Here is an 18528-nt window from a genome sequence, read left to right as displayed (position 1 = left end):
TGGTTTCAGGGAGCCTTGGCAGGCTCCCTGTCCTTTCCCAGAGGAAGGTGGTGTAATGCAACCCAGCCAGAGCTCAAGTTTGGTCAGGGTGATGTCCCAGGCCTTGGGCACCGGTCACATGTGGGTCGACCATCCCCAAACCCAGCCTGGAGCTCTGGCGGGGCTGCATTACAGCTTCTCCCACTGGGAAAGGTCGGGGACCCTTCCGGGGCTCCCTGAAACCGCTGCTGGGCTTGGGGATGGTCGACCAACATGTGAGGCAGGTGCCCAAGGCCAGGGACATCACCCTCCGACAATCCTGGGGATCTGTTTGGGATGTGTTACAGAATTTACCTCTGGGAAGGGAGAGGGACCCTGTCAGGGCGAACTGGAACCGTTGCTGGGCTTGGGGACGGTCACACCACATGGGAGAGAGCCGCCCAAGTCCAGGGACATCACCCCCGACCATCCTGGAGGGGAGGGAAATTCTGTAACGCAGCCTAGCCAGCGCTCCAGGAAAGTCTGAGATAATGTCCCTGGCCTTGGGCGGCTGACTCATGTGGGCTGAACGCCCACAAGCCTGGCGGTGGTTTCCGGGAGGCCAGGGACATTCCCTGTCTTTTCCCGGGGTAGAAGCTGTAACGCAGCCAGCCAGAATACCAGGATGGTTGGGGATCACGTACCTAACCTTGGGCACCCGTCTCCCATGTGGGTGGACCATCCCCAAGCCCAGCCTGGAGCTCTGACTGGGCTGCGTTACAGCCTTTCCCTCCGGGGAAGAATGGGGACCCTGCCGGAACTGCCACTGGACTTGGGGACGGTCGACCCACATGGGAGACAGCCACCCATGGCCAGGGGGACATCACCCCCGACAAATCCTGGAGCTCTGGCTCGGCTGTGTTACAGAATTACCCTTGGGGAAGTGATGGGGACCCTGCCGGGGCTCCCTGGGACAGCAGCTGCACTTGGGGATGGTCGCTGCATATGGGAGACAGCCCACCAAGGGCAGGGACATCACTGCGGCCCATCCTGGAGCGCTGGCTGGGCTGTGTTACAGAATTTCCTCCTGGAGAGGGAAGGGACCCTACAGGGGCTCCCTGGCGCTGCCGCCGTGTTTGGGGACGGTACACCCACATGGGAAACCAATGTTCACAGCCAGGGACATCACCTCCAACCGTCCTGTAGTTCTTGCTGGCCTGTGTTACAGCTTTTCTCCACCCGGGAGTCCCGGCAGCGTGCCAATACCTTCCCAAAGGAGAAAGATAACGCAGCCCGGCCAGAACTCCAGGATGGTCGGAGGTGATGCCTCTGGCCTTGGACGCCTTGTCTCCCCCATGTGGGCCGACCGTCCCCAGGTCCAGCGGCAGTTCCAGGGTGCCCCGGCAAAATCCCCATTCCACCCCGGAGGTGACATATGTAACAGAGAACAGCCAGAGCTGCAGCCTGGGCTTGCGGACTGTCAACCCACATGGGAGACAGCCGTTCCATGGAAACACCAATGGTATGCTGGCATGGGGGGCAGTTTGTGGCTGACACTGCAGTTCTGTCCCAGCCCACCAAAATATCTCCCCGGACGGCCCACTCCCACCCACATCACCAAAAATCCAGCCCAAGTCCCACCCACCCCACTGACAACGGGGCCTAACCGTAGAATAATTTTTAAAAAAACAGTACTCACATAACGTTGCAGATGCTTGCGTAGAAAAAGCGGTAAACGAAACAAAAAACATTTGTTACCTATGGTCACCCCAGCAAAAATAAATCATAACTATTACTCTGATCACAGCCCCCCTTTCAAGCCATCCCTGGTGGTCTACTGACCCCCCCCCCGGAGTAAAAACACATTTGCCCCTTCCTAAGGGAAGATTGCACTAGCAATCTGCCCCCAGGGAGGGTTACATGAGAGCCCCCCATCCATTTGGGGTGGGGGGAAATAGGGTCACCCCACTTTCACTGTAGCAAAAATCCTGGTGGTCTAGTGCCCTCCACCCAAATCTCTTGTTATTTTTTTTGTCCCCTTCCTGGAGGCAGATCACCCATCTTGGGGGGGGTTGCACCAAAATTTCTGGTGGCCCCCTCTCCCCGCCCCAAATGGATGGGGGGCATCTCATGTAGCCCTCCCTGGGGACAGATAGTGGCCGATATCTGCCCAGGGAGGGCTGTATGAAGTGCCTCCCCATCCACTTAGGGAGGGGCACCCCCCTTTCATCAATTAAAAAAAAGGCTGTTGGTCTAGTGGGCCCACACCCACTGTATGTATTTATTAATTAGTATTTTACTTTTTTACCCTCCTTCCTAGGGGCAGATGGGCACCAATCTGCCCCCTGGGGGGCCAATACCTTCTGCCCCATGCTTTGGGGTCGGGGGGGGGGGGTGTTGCTTACATTGTAAGCAGCTCCCTCTCTCCCCCCCCACGTCACAAACAGATCTCTGGTGGTCTAGTGGCATTGATGGGCACGGATCGAGCGCTCTGCCCCCAATCCGTGCCGAGCAATGCTTCAAAAAATGTGTCGTTGGGAACGACAACTCCCTCAATCTAAACGGCACAATAGAGGGAGAGAAAGGTGAGACTCACCTTTCATTTTCACTGCGGCAGCCAAAAGTGGCTGCTGCAGTGAAAATTACTTTAAGTTTCATGACGACTTGCATACGCATGCCGACTTGAAACTGAAAGAAACCCAACCCCCGGGCCGTGAGGAGGAACCTCCCCCTCACATAGCCCGGGAGTTGGATTTCAGTTTTGTGGGATCCCTGATTTCTAGGGATCACACAAAACAAAGTGCCAAATAGGACAAGCTATCTCGTCCTTGGCACTTAAGAGGTTAAAAAAATAAAATGCACCAGTGACAACTGCATTAGGTCTTTAAGTACGCAAATGTGGGGGTCTCAGCAGATGTGGTGCATGGACACAATAGGCTACAGACTGTCAGGCCAACCTCAAACGTTACCTAGTGGTCTGCATTTTATGGAGATAATTACATGTTGCAAATGCACTACAGTGTGGCGTTATTAGAGTCGGTTGATGGGGCATAGGGAGTGATGGGAGGGGGTGACCAAAATGAGAAAATGAGAAAAGGCGATTTAAATATCACCAAATACCCGTATCTAAAGATGATCAGCATATGTGGCCAGAAACAGTAATCCAACTGTATATTAAAGGCAGTGAAACAAACAGCCAACTATTACGCGTTAACGGTGTCATTTCACATGGGATGTTATTGCCGTGGTTATATCCTGGTTACTATAAAGCGCACAGAGGACTCGAACAGCAGCACAAACTGCAGAGAGCAGGGGTCGGTTCATACTACCTACACCACCCAATCAATACAGCCGCCTCCTCTCAGGTGTGCAGTGGAGTACAGGGGCAGTTGGCAATGCAGGCAGGGTGTCCCGGTGTGAGTGGGTGATTAATACACAGCATGTACATTGGGGCTGGCAACATGCAGAGTGTGCGTTATAGCTGCTGGCTGCCTGTGTGCAATGGCTATGTGGAAAGGAGGGGTGAGGACTGCAGTGTAAAGTTTACGCACACTGAATTAATGGGGTTCTCAGAATCACACCACGCTGGAGTCAGGTGGTAAGTTTATTCCTGACTTTGAGCACAGGTAAGTTAGATGACAAAGTATTGGAACATCCACCCCAGCAACTCCAGCTGTCAATGTAGAAACCCCTACAACCCTGCGCCACCAACACTCCAGGTTTCATGTGACCTCACCATCCTGCAGCCACACCCAGATGCCATTACAACACATCTCCCTGCCTGATAATGTACACAAGGAGAAAATCCACCACACTACCAATTATTTCTTGCACAATCAACGAGTGGCCAGCGCACAAACCAATTACGACCAAAAACAATACTCCCCGACCTATGCATGCCAAGCAACCCAACACCACAATACCAACATACCGTAAAAAGTCACAGACACGCATGACGACCCCCATGAAAACCCAGTAATGCTATGACCGCCTAAACATGAATAATGTCCTAGCGAGAGAAAACTGGAACACGCCTTGATAGCACAACAAAACCGGCGTTTATAGTCATAAAATCGAAAACAATAATGGCGAAAGTCATAAAATAGAAAAAAAAAATGTCGAACACAAAAAAGTCGCATTTTTTTTAATTACGTTTTTTATTCGAAATGGGGGGGGTTCCCCTCCAACCCCCTTTTTTGAATTTTTTTGTTTTACCCATTTTTTTTATTCCCGGACCCCAAAAAAAATATATGAATAAAAAAATAAAAAATGCGACTTTTTTTCGACATTGTTTTCTATATTACGACTTTCGACATTATTCATTCGATATTTTGACTGCACACCCAAAACTTGATAACAGGAATGGCGAATCAAACCTGAAAACGCACAAGCTCCAGGAAAAATGGAGCTCCCAGGCAAGCCTGAAGGAGGTCAGCTAAAGTGTAAACACCTCCCTACCAAGGTGGCTCTGCTGGACCTAGAATCCACCATGACTTGGATATCTGAGAAAGTATGAACAGTCTGGCACTGGGAACTGATTTGTAGTTTGAAATTAAATAGTGTGGAGGAAATCTGTTAAAAGCCACTGCATAGAACTAAGTCATAGCTTAGTTGTAAATCGGACTTGTTCGGGATGTACTTCATACATTTTACAACACATTTTTTTTAAATGTGTCCTTCTAATGTAGAGTGTACCCAGCCTTTAAATAGCTTAGCCCTTCTGCCAACAGTTGCCACACCTCTTCACCTGCATTTCAGAATAGAGTGGTTGGCAGAGAAAAAGTACCCATTGGAGTAATATCATAATGTTTAATGACAACATATTAATCATAAATATTACAATTTGTATTCGAGTGCACACAAGTTGTCCTACTTTTGAATAATCAAATCAAAATAACATCAAGCAACATGCAGCCTTCTCCAAAACTTCGCATTCCTCAAATTGGCTTCGGCCTATGTTAATGAGATGCCTCTTGGCTTCTGCCTGCGTTAATGGCCGTTTAGTAACTTCTCGAACAAGTGAATGGGAGGTACTTTATACTTTCCAACAAAAATTAGCTTGGTGAGAGGGAGGGAGATATTATAGGAAAATAGAAACCTTGCAGAGTACCCATAAGTAATTGCATTTACACAAAACTGTCGGACCATTTACCGAACAGGGATAAACAGCAGCAACCTTTACCTTATGGAAACCAACCCATGCTTCTAAAACCCCAGGAGGGAAGATTGGACTTGCAAACCCATGCTTCCGAAATGTACACACACCTTATTTGTTCGCAACTGCTACATGAAAGCTCAATGTTATGAATGCCTTAGACTGTTTTTTCATAGCCCCCATAACATTTGTAATTGGTGTTCCCCTATACAGAAAACGAGCAAGGGACTTTGCTTGTAACTTTGCTCCTGTTTCAGCTCACTGCGGTAGCAGTGGGAGTCCATGTTTTAGGTACTCGTATGGAAAAGGCAAGCATTTCTCGTTTGGAGTTCTATGGCCGATTTACTCCTCTGAATTAGGAGAAATGAAATATTGAAGCAAGTTCTTATGAGGAATAAAACAGCATTCCTGTTGTACATTGGTTCCAAAAGGAAATGTTTAGACTACATTCACTTTGTAACTGGAATGTGACGGTGCTAGAAATAAGAGGCAACGCTGGTGGCGATAGTGGGATAAATGCAGGTTCTTCAGTTGTCCCATCCTCCAGCATTGTTGGCGGAGGTGATGTTGAAGGATGGATGGTCGTAGGAGACCTAAAGATAAAGGTTGTTGGTTTTAGGATAGGTGGCTGAAAACAGACAGTAGGCACTTCCAATACCTCACTAGTTGTGACCTCACTAGTTGTGCGGGTATCAGTCGGCTATAAAAATGACAGCAGGCACTTCCAATACCTCACTAGTTGTGGGAGGATCACTCGGAGTATATACTTTGGTAGGAAGGATTGTCTGCAGAGAGCATCTTTGCTTCCTCCTGTGTAAATTACTCCCCAGGTCTCTCTGCACACATTCATCCTGGTCTCCAATTTCTCTTGCAATATCCTCCTTTACATTCTGTGCTGACGTGCAATGCAGATCTTCTGCCACGCCCCTCTCTCTCTCAGATTTACGGATTACTTGTTGGCGAGGACGAGTGTGAATTTTCTTGTGCTTTAGAAGATAAGACCATAAAGCAAAACTCTTCTTACACACTGTGCAGATATGACACTTAGTGTGGACTTTCTGGTGACATAGAAGATCTTCTCTTATACTAAAACCCTGCCAGCACTGTGCACAAGAAAAGCAACTCTGTTTAGGCATCTTTGTGGTTCCCGCTTCATGTAGTCGCTGGTGAATCTGAAAGCTCTCCTTCCGATTAAAGCGCTTTTTACAAGAGGAGCAAGAAAAAAGCTTCTTTCTGGTGTGGGTACTCTGGTGCCTTTTCAGATGACCCACCTGAGTGAAGGACTTGTCACACTGTGGGCAAATGTAGGGTTTGGCTCCAGTGTGGACACTTTGGTGCCTTTGAAGATCTGACGTAGAAAGAAAGCGTTTCTTGCACTCGGTACAGGAATATGGTTTAGTGTGGGTTTTCAGCGGTCTCTCTTGGTAGGTTGGATCAATGATACATTGTTCATCACATGGATCAATTAAACATTGTTCATCGCTTGGATCCGTGCTGGGAAATGGATAGTCTTCACTGAGGATACTTAGTTCCTGTTTAAGCTGCAAAGTCTCATTTGAGCTCTTGCATTCACTGCTCGCAAATGGTCTATTGTGGCTCATCTGATGATTTTTTAGCTGAGCTTCCTGGCTGAAGCATTGATCACACTCAGGACAGCAGAATATGACTTCTTCAAGACTGATCTGGTGGTTTAGAAGCTTCAAGGAATTTGATGCCTTAATGTCTGTGTTGGAAAGGCATTTCTTTTGTTCACTCCTCGGGTCTTCATGAATTTTCTGATGCCTTTGGAAATTCCCCTTCTGACTAAAACGTTTCTCACAATGAGGGCAGGTAAAGGGTCTTTCGCCTGTGTGAGTTCTATAATGCAGTTTCAGTAAGAACGTATTGTGGAATGCCTTTTCACACTGAGTGCAGGAAAAGCGTCTCTCTCTTTTGGTATCAGCAACTACTTTGTGGCTCATTAAGTGCCTTTTAAGATTTGACTTCTTATTAAAGGCCTTCCCGCACTGTGAACAGGCAAAAGGTTTCAGGTCAGTGTGAATAAGGAGGTGGTTCTTTAGTTGAGACTTATGATTGAAGCCCATTTGACACACAGTGCAGTGTAAGAGCATCTTTACAGTTCAACGCTTGTTTCTTCAGAATAAAATGTTTTACGCACTATGTGCAGAAAAATTGGATTTTAAGAGTTACACCTTCATATAAAAAGGTTTTTCCACACTGTACAGGAACGGGAATTTCTGCTGTGACATACCAGTTCACTTTCAAAGAGCTACTTGTGGTCAGTTAAGCAATCCGCAATGTTTCTTCTTTATACACCTTGTCTTTCGTTGCCTCCTGTAGAACAAGAGAAATGTACTGTAAATATCCAATACTGACTCATGGTTAAGAAAAAGCTAATTTAGACAAAAATCACGAAGACATTCCAAGTTTGATTTTAAATAGTGATGAGAATGTGTGGTTAGTTAAATCACTACATTTATGGTTATGCAACAATGACCAACTGACATGCGAAGGACAGTCAGTTAAGGCCACCAATACAATTCAGCTTCATGCCAGTGATGCGTTATCCAGATTTGGGCAAGGACCACAGGATTGGTCCAGCTACAAGTAGAAGACCAGCAGTACAGAAACTTGGTAAGTACTGCAGGGATTCTGGCACAGACGAAGGTTTCTGGCCCCCGCTACTCTCAAAGAGACAAGCAAATGCCAGACAAGAAAGAAAAGCACAAGGAGTTACAGTTCTCAGATAGGGAACTGCTCATCCAGTTAAGCAACTGGAAAGTATCAGCCAAGGCAGCTAAAGCACCAGGTATTCCTGAAATAGATTATAGTTATGAAGCCTTTGTCAAAGATCAGGTGAACTTGTGAAACAGAAGTTTCAGAAGACAAACAATAGAGCAGTGGGAGGCAATGCAGCAATGGAGACCTTGTGATGCAAGTACCAGTTTGTCAGCCAAATGCATGTTCGTGACAATCCAACTATATTTTAGTATCCACAGAGCAATATTATAGCATCTGCAATCTGTTGTAGTGCTGGATAGTCCAATATGGGAAAGTCTATGTCCCCACAATGTCAGTTTAAGGTCTACTTTTGTAAGGCTGGGCCACGACACATTTGACACGATAAGGCTGTTTCAACAATGTCTTTTGTTCATCTTTTCAATGAAGGACTTGGACTAAACGCCTACAGAATATAGGGTTCCCTCGAAACTATGAGGAGGTTTCTGTAGTACACATTGTCAGGAATGGTTTAACAACGTGGAGTTCTCTCCAGAAGGCCTTCCAAATTCAGCACTCAAATGAAAGCTCTTAAGCTATTCCAATAAGTCATTGCCCTTACTTGTGCCACCCAAGCAACGTCCAAGCTATATGGTCAGCTCCAAATAATCTTTCCTTAGGTCGCCATTCAATAACAAAAGGAAGTCAAAAAGATGCTCGTCAGGTTGTCTTAAAAGTAATACAAGTCCTATGTCCGGAATCCTACTCTAACCGAACCACTTTCCCCACCTTCATAAAGAAAACAAACAAAATAAAAAGACTTTGTGGGACTATTAGTCTGGAAGGGATGGCTGCTGGCTTCTGAACCCAATCGTATCCCTTTTAGGAAACGCCTTTGCACATAGTTGAAGCTCATGAAAGACAGTTCTTTATGCGCTGGAAGCCTATCCAGGTGCTCCAACCCAGGTCTCTCGCAGTCTCTTCCCACTCTGAGAGAACCCCAGAGTGAGCTAAAAAGATTCCCAGTCTCTCCCCATGCCGCGAGAATCCCAGTCTCTCCCAACGCTGCACTCTCGGGGTCTCCGTCTTCTCCCACTCTGGGTTTCTTTTCCTTCTTTCTCTCTCCTAAACTTGCGTCCCTCTCTAATTGAGCTACTGCCTACCCGAATATCTCGAGCGGTGCTCTTCGGGATGCGGGTGGAGTTTTTCGCCTCTCCACTCAACAAATCGACTTTTCATCTTGGTTCCGCGTCTGCTTCCCAGGACACTTTCTCTTCATTCTCGTAGCATGGTCAGTGTGTAGTAACTTACCCGACTTTTCAACTGGACTCGGGGTTGGCCTTCGAAGACTCTTCTCCGTTGTTCCTGCAGCCTCTCAGGGTGGTTCTGGCGGGCCGCTAGCTGCACCCTCGTGGTGGGCATTGCGGTCCTGCTTGCCAACGCTGGCGTTTTCACTCTCTGCGGCCACACCTCCTTTGGAGTCTATGGTGCAGTTAAGCTCAATGTGACCTGCTGAGAATCTTCTGTGATGGTTGACCTAGCGAGGCTGCTCTTGTGGGCTGGTTCACTCGTCGCTCATTCTTCACAGGAGACTGGGCATAACTCGGCCATTATTAAAGTGTGTAGATTATCATTGTAAAACCCAGCCCCTAGATACTCAAAAGTGTTACTAAAGGGAGGTGGGGAGTTGGTGACTTATAGCCTCATCAGGGTCTCTGTCTCTTAAGAGGTGTGGGCGTTACCTGCAGAGGGATGGATCCCTCTTACGCAGTCCTCCTGGGGTTGATAAGCGTGGCTCACCTCCTTTGTCCAAAAGGGGATGGCTCCCCCTTAGGGAGAGTGGACAATCTCCCTGGATTCGCCACATACCCACACTGTTGGATTTAGGTGCTCCTCTATCCGGCTAATAGGGTCGCGGCTGAGGTAGTCCACATTTTGTTGGTCCTTGCCTTTTGGCTCCTCGACTGTAAAACAAAAAGGCTAGAGGTTTAGAAACCACCACATTATCCAGGCATTGCTGTCTTAATTTAGGGACATCCATGCAATGGGCGAGTGGTCAGTGATGTCCCTGAACTTCCTACCAGCCGAATAATACCTTAAACTGGTTATGGCCCACATGACGGTCAGGGCTTCCAATTCCACAGTTGGGAGTAGTTTCTTACCTGTAACTCCATTTCTCCAGCGTTAGTATCTTTCCAAGGATTCACATGCTGTGAAAATGTCTTGGTAACTTTAACATGGCGTTTTCCTATGGAAAACCTCTGCACTTTAGTGCCCCATCAATGTCCTTTTTGGGTGCTTTCGGCCCCACCAATAGGACGTCTGGTATAAATAGTCCCGCCCCATGATACCAAATCTGGAGAAATGGAGTTACAGGTAAGAAACTACTCCCTTCTCCAGCATTGGATCTTTCATGGATTCACATGCTGTGAATAGATTATATAGCAGTACAACAAATGAGTGGCGGTGCGTCACGTAGGCAAACCAACAAACAGTATGTAATCACATACTTCAGACAACAAACCCAGCAAGTGATGAGAAAAAAAAAGAAAAACCCTGAAGCTGCAGGCCTACCTTATTTAAACAGGCGTTGGAGGACCACACGCCCCACCTGCACATCTTCCACATGTTGCTGCCCCAGACAGTAATGCCTGGTGAAGGTATGCAGCACCACCGAGGAGGCTGCCTGGCAAATGTCCACCAGCGGTATCCCAGACCACAACGCCGCTGATGACGCCGTGGACGGCGTAGAATGAGCCTTCGGAGCACCCCTCAAAGCTTGACAGCTTTTATGTGACAAAACGAAATTGTAGAGGAAACCCAGCGGGAGAGTCCTTGCTTGGAGGTAGCCTGCCCCTTGTTGGATGGCCCATACACCACAAACAGCTGCTGCGACTTCCTGAAGTCCTGTGTGCGAATCAGATAAAACTTTAGGGCGCTCTCAACGTCTAGAGAATGCAGGGCCCTCTCCGCTGGCATTGATGCATTAGCAAAGAACGAGGGTAAAGCAATAGAGGCAAGCTTGTGAAACGCAGACAGCACTTTGGGATAAAGTGCGGGTTAGTGGCCAGGATAACCTTGTCCTTCATAAACCTTAGGTAAGGCAGGTCAATGACCAGCGCATGCAATTCTGACACCCGCCTGGCCGAAGTAATCGCCACTAGAAAAGCCACTTTCCATGAGAGGAACTTCAAAGAAGCCGTTGACATGGGTTCAAAAGGAGGTTTCATCAAAGCCAAAAGGTCTACATTAAAGCTCCACACCGGTGCAAACTTCTTTACCGGAGGAAATGTCAGAAACAAGAAAATGTTCACCAAGCGATGACTAAATAGAGGAGCATTATGGCACTTTCTTGTGAACCTAGAAATCGCAGCCAAATGCACCTTAATGGATGACAACGCCAGGCCCCCTTCCGAGTACGGGAGAACCTGAGCTGGGGAACCGTCCAAAGGCTCAACCTCAGGATGACCCTTACACCATTCACAGAATATCATCTATTTATGACCATATGAGACATTTGTGGAAGGTGCCCTTGCTGCCTCCAGGATCCGTCGACACTCTGGATATTCCTAAATGACCGAACTCCGAGTGGTCAGGAGCCACGCGCCAGGCTGAGAGACGCCGGATCATGATGCCACACTCTGCCATCGTCCTGAGACAGGAGATCCGGATTTGCTCCCAACCGAACCGGCTCTTCCACCGCCAGATGAAGGAGATCTGAAAACCACGTCTGCCTGGACCAGAACGGGGCCACCAGAATCACCCGGCACTGATACTTCTGAATCCATTGGATGGTCCTGCGAATGAGCGGGAACGGAGGAAACGCATACGCGAAGAGGCCTGTCCACGGGAATGAAAATGCATCCCCCAATGAGTTGGGATGAGCCCCTCTGCTGGCAAACTCCAGACACTGCTCGTTTTCCCTCGTAGCAAATAGATCAACAGAGGCTACCCCCACCGCTGGAAGATTCTCAACCTGCTGTTCCTTCAACCTCCACTCGTGCAGCTGACTGGCATCCCTGCTGAGTGCGTCCGCTTGCACATTCTGAACTCCACGCAGATGGAAGGCAACAATGCTGATCCCTTGAGATAGGGGCCAATGCCAAGCGTCCTGCGCCTCCTTCGACAGGACTCTGGAATGTGTGCCCCCCTGTTTCCTTAAATAGAACATTGTGGTGGTATTGTCCATTAACACCCTCACCACTGATCCGCGGAAGAAACATCAGGGCCCAGTGCACCGCCCGCAACTCAAGCACATTGATATGCAACAGTCTCCACCCGAGACCATAGACCCTGCACCTGTGACTTGTCGAGGTGTGCCCCCCACCATACCGGGGAAGCGTCTGCTATGATCGTAAACTGCAACACCGACTCCAGCAAGGGCATGCCCTTACAACATTGGAAGTGCATGTCCACCCGCGAAGGGCGTCCACCAAGCCTTTGTCGACCACCAAATTGTCTGACCACCTTCCTCGACTTTGCGACCATCTGTCTGCGAGGAACTCCTGACCGGTCTCATGAACAGGCAGCAATTGGGAAGAAGAGGGATACACAACGCCATGACCCCCTCCCCCCCAACAGCAACATGCAACCTCGGACCGAGACCACTGTACCCCCTTTCCACTCGCTTGCCTTGGAAGGCTTTACCAGATTTTTCCCGGATAAGAAACTGCACCCCGAGAAACACCAACATTCTGGACAGCGTCCAATATGATTTGTCGAAGTTGATGGCGAATCCCAGCCGTTGCAAAAGCCGCAAGGTCGCCATGAGAGACTCCCTTGCCCTTTCTTGCAACAAACACCTCACCAACCAATCGTCCAGGTAGGGGTACACATGATGACCCTCCCTCCGGAGGAAGGCTGCCACCGGGGCCAGACACTTTGTGAACATCCTGGGGGATGACTTCAGGCCAAACGAGAGGACCCGAAACCGATAGGTATTCCTCTCTGACCATAAAATGCAGGAACGTGTGGTGCTTCCCCCTCATAGGGATGTGAAAATAGGCATCCTTCAGATCAAACAATGCCAGGAACTCGCCCGACTGCACCGAATGGATGACATCTTGAAGAGTGAGAATCTTGAACTTCGGGCGTTGAACAAGAGTCTGCAACGCCTGAAGATCGAGAATAGGCCTCCACTTGCCGTTGGCTTTTGTACCGGGAGTAAACCCCTTGGCCCCGTTCCGCAACGGGAACTGGTTCTATCGCCCTTTTTTCTAGCATGAGAACCACCTCCTGCCACAAGATTGGAAGACGCGGCTGCAGCCCATGCACTGGCGGAATAGGGACCGGAGGATGCCGGAACTCCAATGAGTGGCCAAGACGCACTGTGTCCAGCACCCAGCGATCTGATGTTATCTTTCGCCACTCGACGACATGGATGGCAACGTGCCCCCCAGCAGACTGTCCATATGGCAGTCATTGTTGAGGTTTTATTTGCCGTCCCTTCGCCGCAGAGGACTGCAAACATTTCTTTCGCTGAGCTTGGAAGCCGCGGCACTTCTGAGCCGACTGGACTGATCGCCGATAAGCTTGAGATGAGTAGCTGGAGCGCCCGTAGCCTCGATCTCTGGCGGAAGCAAACCGGGGATTCCCAGAGCCTCCACTAAAAGCTTGAAAGGAGCGAAAAGAGCAACTACTTTGCAAGGAACCCAAGGATTTAGCGGTTTCCTTATCCTCCTTCATCCCTTTCAGGGCCTCATCAATCTTCTCGCCGAACAAGTGTTCGCCCTCACAGGGCATGTTGATGACCTTATATTGGACCTCCGGGCAAAAGGTACTTCAACCAGGCCTGCCGTCGGAGCACTACCTGATTATTAATGTGTTTAAAACCTGAGTCCGCCAGGTCCACAGCAATATTGATGCTGTGGTTGTAGGCCTCCTCCCCCTCTCGAACCAACAGCATTGCTTCTTTTCGGTGTTGCTCCTGTAGATGTTCAAGAATCAGGGCCAGCCGATGCCACATTTCAGGATCATATCTGGCTATAATCCCCAAGGAATTTGCAGTCTTCACAGTCGTAGACCCTACCGCCACAACCTTCTTTCGACAAGCGTCCCGCTTCCTGGCCTCACTGTCCGGAGGCGCAACACATTTATGTTGGCTCCTGGCCTTACGACTGGCAGCCGCCGACACCACAGACTCTGGCATGGGCTGCAACACCAGGCATCTAGGGGTATACTCAAGAGCCCTGAATTTCTTTTCAAGTCGACCTTTCACCGCCGGCTCTGAAAACGGGTGGCACATCGTGCGCAGGCCCTCCAGCCACACGTTGCCGAGAATCTGCACTGAAAAGATCGCCTTCGTCCGCTTGCCCATATGGTCGAAGAAGAACAGTCATTATGTTCCTCTTCAGGTGACAGCCCAAAGTCCAGACACGCTTTCGACATCAAAGCGTGGAACGCCCAAATATCTTCCAGAAGCGAAGGTTGTGCCACACAACACGGCTGCTCCACCTCCAGGTCCATGTCCCACACATCATCCCTCGTCGGCGACGACACAGTAGATAGGGTGTCTCGCGGAACACTCTCAGGGTCCGATTCAGGTAGCTTGCCTTCTTCAGGATAAGAATGTGGATGGCCCAACCCCACCGGCAATGGCAAACGTGCCGGAGGAGACTTTCTAGGTGCCTCACTAGGCAACCCCTCGACCACCGTCACCGCCGGACTCGGAGGAAGCGGCAAACTCGCATCCAGTTACCCCAACAAAGACTGAAGCGTAGACAGTACTTGCAACGACAGCGGAGATTGCGGGTTAAACAACGGGTAAAGGGGTGACCCAGCCCCCACCCGACGTCGAAGGCCTCACACTCTGCAGACCCAGAGCCGACAGGTAAACATCGGATCCTGTTCCTCCTCCATTCCCGAAGAAACAGAAAACCTAGCTGGATCTTGCTGCAAAACGTTTGCCGCCTTTGAGTCCATCCTTCCTGAGGACTGCCACACCCCACCCGTCGTCAACAACCCTTCTGATTCCATCTGTGACGATGACAAAAGCAGTGGACCAATGTCCGTCAGAGTCGTGGACAGTGCGACACCACCGTTGATGACGGGCCCGTAGATTGCAGCACTGCTGTTGACGACGGCACAACAGTCGACAAGCTCGTCGTCGGAACCACGTCCCCTGGCTTAAATTTCACCAGAGACCTGGATTTTTTGGAAGAACCGGACCGGTGCTTCGAAGCCTCCCGGCTGGACGAAGACTTGTGATGGTCCCTGGACAACAAGTGCTTCAACGAAGACTCGCTCGGCTTAGCCAGTTCTTTCTCCGACACCGTAGACTTCTCGAGCCTACCACCAGACCCCTTGGACTTGACCGGCTCACCATGCTTGGACAACGAGGAGCCACTCGCCTTCGAATGATGCAGCCTGGATGAAGACTTGCTGCCTTTCCCCACCTCAGAGGCAGGCAACGCTGCCCGATGCTTCTTAGCAGGGGGTTCCGCCGACACCGCTCAGCGATGCTCCGTGGAGTTCTCCGCTCTTCCTGAAGACTGGCTCCCCCGGGCTGAACCCACCTCATAAGCCGGGTATGTGCCCTCATTAAGCCAACATAGGAGCTGTCGATTACGGTCTTTCAAGGTCTTCTGCGAAAACACCTGACATATCTCGCAGGCATCTACCGAGTGATGTGGGTAGAGACAGTAAAGACAGTCCATATGACCATCCTCCTCGTACACCTTCATGCCACAGGTAGCACAAGGCCGAAAAAGAGACTTCTTCTGGGCTACCGATGACATCCTAGCCCACGAACCAAACGCACGTGCAAAAACACTAGGTGATCCCAACAGTTAGACGGTTGAAATCTGGAGCAAAGCCGCGGCGGTGTGGCTATTTATACCAGACGTCCTATTGGTGGGGCCTTAAGCACCCAAAAAGGACATTGATAGGGCACTAAAGTGCCAAAAGGGTTCCATAGGAAAAAGCTAAGTTAAAGTTACCGGAGTTTCCCAGCCCCACGATGGGGAAATATTCACAGCATGTGAATCCATGAAAGATCCAATGCGGGAGAATCATAATTTTCTGAAATAATTTCCGACTGGTGTACAATACAGGATGTTCTTGCTTCTCATGCAACTGGGATAAGAAAGCCCCTGACCCTATCTTGGAGGAGTCTGTCTGCAGTATGAACTACTTATTAAAGTCTGGCCTTTTGAGAACAAGTTCTTCGCAAAGTACCTTCTTTGGAGCGTTCAGGTTATTCTGGTTTTCATAGGTCTAGGTAAGCTTATTTGGCTGCAAGTTTTTAAGCTTCTTTGTAAGACTGTCAGCAAGGGTAGAAAAGTTTGGGATAAAATGCTGGTAACAGCCAGCTAGCCCTAGGAAGAAGCTCCCTCTTGGTCTTTGTGGTTGTTGGACGATGGCTTTTACCTTTTCACTTGTAGTTGTACTAACTCATTATCCACAAAGTACCATAGATATTTCACAACACTTTGGGCCAAGACTTTTTGTTAGCCGTGAGTCCTGTCCTTTCCAAACTCCTAGTAATTTCATAAGTGGCGTAGATGTTCCTGCCAACTCGAAACATGGATTACTATATTGTCTAGGTAGGCTTCTGCAAAGGAAGATTAAGGTCTTAAGACTGTATCCATTATCTTTTGAAACGTGGTGGGGCTCCATGCAGCTCAAAAGGGGAGAACTTTATATTGGTGCAAACCATGAGGGGTGCTGAAGGGTGTCCTTTTCCCGGTCTGCTGGGTTCATTGGAACTTTCCAATAACCTTTTGTCAAGCCCCAGATGGTGATAGGTGCTCCATCAACACATCGATTCTTATCATAGGATAATTATCAAAAAAACGAGAGAGAATTTAGCTCTACTCAAAATCGCCATGAGTCATCTGGTTTTGCCACTAGAACAATCAAGGAAAGACCAAGGATTTTCCGAATGTTCATCTTTTCGATCTCCTCTATTAGGATTGGTCTTATAATCACAGGGATCCAAAAGGGCTTCTGCTTGACCACTTACCCACAAGAGTTTTTTCCATTCCATTATAATCTCTTCTGTGTTCCTCCAAAATACCTCAGGGAATTGTACCACTAAGTTCTGGAGGGTGGCCTGTTCCCTACTAAGGTTACCGGGAATTCAGCTCTGATGGGCCCCTTCCTTGACAAAAAGCGTAGACATGGTTACAGTGTTCTGCTCTACTGGGTCGGTTTTCCAGTGTTTCAACAGGTTGATGTGATAATACTGTACTTTATTTCTTCGGTCAAGCTGTGAGATCAAGTAATTAAGGGGACCCTTACATTCTAGGATCTTATAGGGTCAAAACCTCATACACGTGTCTTATTTTCAGAGCTTGGTAATAGCCGATAAACCCTGCAGTACTTCCAAGTCAACCATGAGTTAGCTACTAAAAGATGAATAGTCCCTTTCGATGGAGAGATTACCAGGACAGTAGTGATTAATCTCCTTTCTTGAACTGGTATTTTGATATCTGCAAAGCTACAGAGGTCAAACCCTAGGGACTGGGCTGCAGCCACTTTGGGAAGTCTGGCTCTAGGGCCCAGTCTTTTCACCAACACGTGGGTCAACCCTGTATTGTGGAAGGTCAGAATCGGGATTCTGACAAGAAATCGTTTCAAGAGTTTTAGGTATGTCTACTTCAAACAAGCATTCTCCAAATCTAAAAGGACAAGCCTTATTCTATAACAAAAGGAAGCTTGTCAGGATTACTAAAAATAATAAAAGTCCACGTTCGGAATCCTACTCTAACTTAACCACTTTCCCTATCTCCCAAGAGAAAACAAAGACTTTGTGGGACTATTAGTTTGGAAGGGATGGCTTCTGACCCCGACCCTATCCCTTTTAGTAAAGGCCTTTGCCCATATTTCAAGATTAAGAAAGACACATCTTGGTGTGCTGGAATGCTACACAGGAATTCCAGCCAGAGGTGTCTCCCCACTCTTTCACCCTTTTTTCCTCCCCATTCTGGGGTTCCATCAGTCTCTCCCCACTCTGGAGCTCTTCTTCTCATTCCCCACTCTGGGGTTCCATTTGTCTAACACTGGGATTTCTTTTACTTCTTTCTCTCTACTTCAGCAGCTTTCCTCTCCAGTTGAGCCACAGTATACCAGACTACTTTGAGTGGTGCTCCTTGGGAGGTGCAGTCTTGTCGACTCATCTCGTCGCAGTGTTACTTCTTTTTAGCTGGACTTCACATTGGCCTTCGGAGACTTCACCCTTATTCCCGTAGCCTCTCCGAGTTGCTCTGGCTAGCAGTTAGCTGGACCTCGCTGCACACTCTTGGTGCGCATTGCTCTCCTGATGCCAATACTGCTGTTGTCTCGCTCTCTCCAGCCACACCTCCTTTGGCATGGTTAAGCTCCACAAGCCTGCTGTGAATCTTCTGTTATTGGTTGTCTCAGGGAGACTTCTCCTGTAGGCTGGTTCACTTATCTCTCCTCATTCTTTGCAGGAGATTGGGAATACATAGGGTAAGAAACAAAGTCAGCGATTAGTAAAGTGTGTATATGATAAATACAAAACCCAGCCCTTAGATACCCGACAAAGGTGTTAATAGGAGGGGGGGGGGATGGTGACTTGTAATCCCATCAGTATCTCTGCCTCTGAAGAAGGGTGCACCGCGAGTGGGATTCCGCTTACCCTCTCCCCAGTGGGTGTCAAGCATACCAGGCTTAAATACCTAGTCCTAATGGAGGAGGCTCCCCCTTGGAGAGAGGTACCCATCTCCCTCGATTCA

General features: G+C 48.8%; 2 protein-coding genes across 4 annotated transcripts in view; both read right to left on the bottom strand.

The window, feature by feature from the left end:
* The window catches only part of LOC138580891 (uncharacterized), a 414120-nt gene that overhangs the window by 304404 nt on the left and 91188 nt on the right, over nucleotides 1–18528 (bottom strand). The window lies entirely within an intron of this gene.
* On the bottom strand, nucleotides 5806–7224 carry LOC138579968 (gastrula zinc finger protein XlCGF57.1-like). The gene has a single exon (XM_069650194.1). It carries the CDS (start codon nucleotides 7222–7224, stop codon nucleotides 5806–5808), a length of 1419 nt encoding a protein of 472 aa, XP_069506295.1.

The sequence above is a fragment of the Ambystoma mexicanum genome, chromosome 3p, assembly GCF_040938575.1.
Source record: "Ambystoma mexicanum isolate Mex_15411 chromosome 3p, UKY_AmexF1_1, whole genome shotgun sequence".
Classification (NCBI taxonomy): domain Eukaryota; kingdom Metazoa; phylum Chordata; class Amphibia; order Caudata; family Ambystomatidae; genus Ambystoma; species Ambystoma mexicanum.
This window is presented reverse-complemented; position numbering and strand designations above follow the sequence as displayed.

Excerpts from the sequence above, each read along its gene's own strand:
- LOC138579968 (XM_069650194.1), bottom strand. The coding sequence starts at position 7,224 with ATGCTCTTACACTGCACTGTGTGTCAAATGGGCTTCAATCATAAGTCT.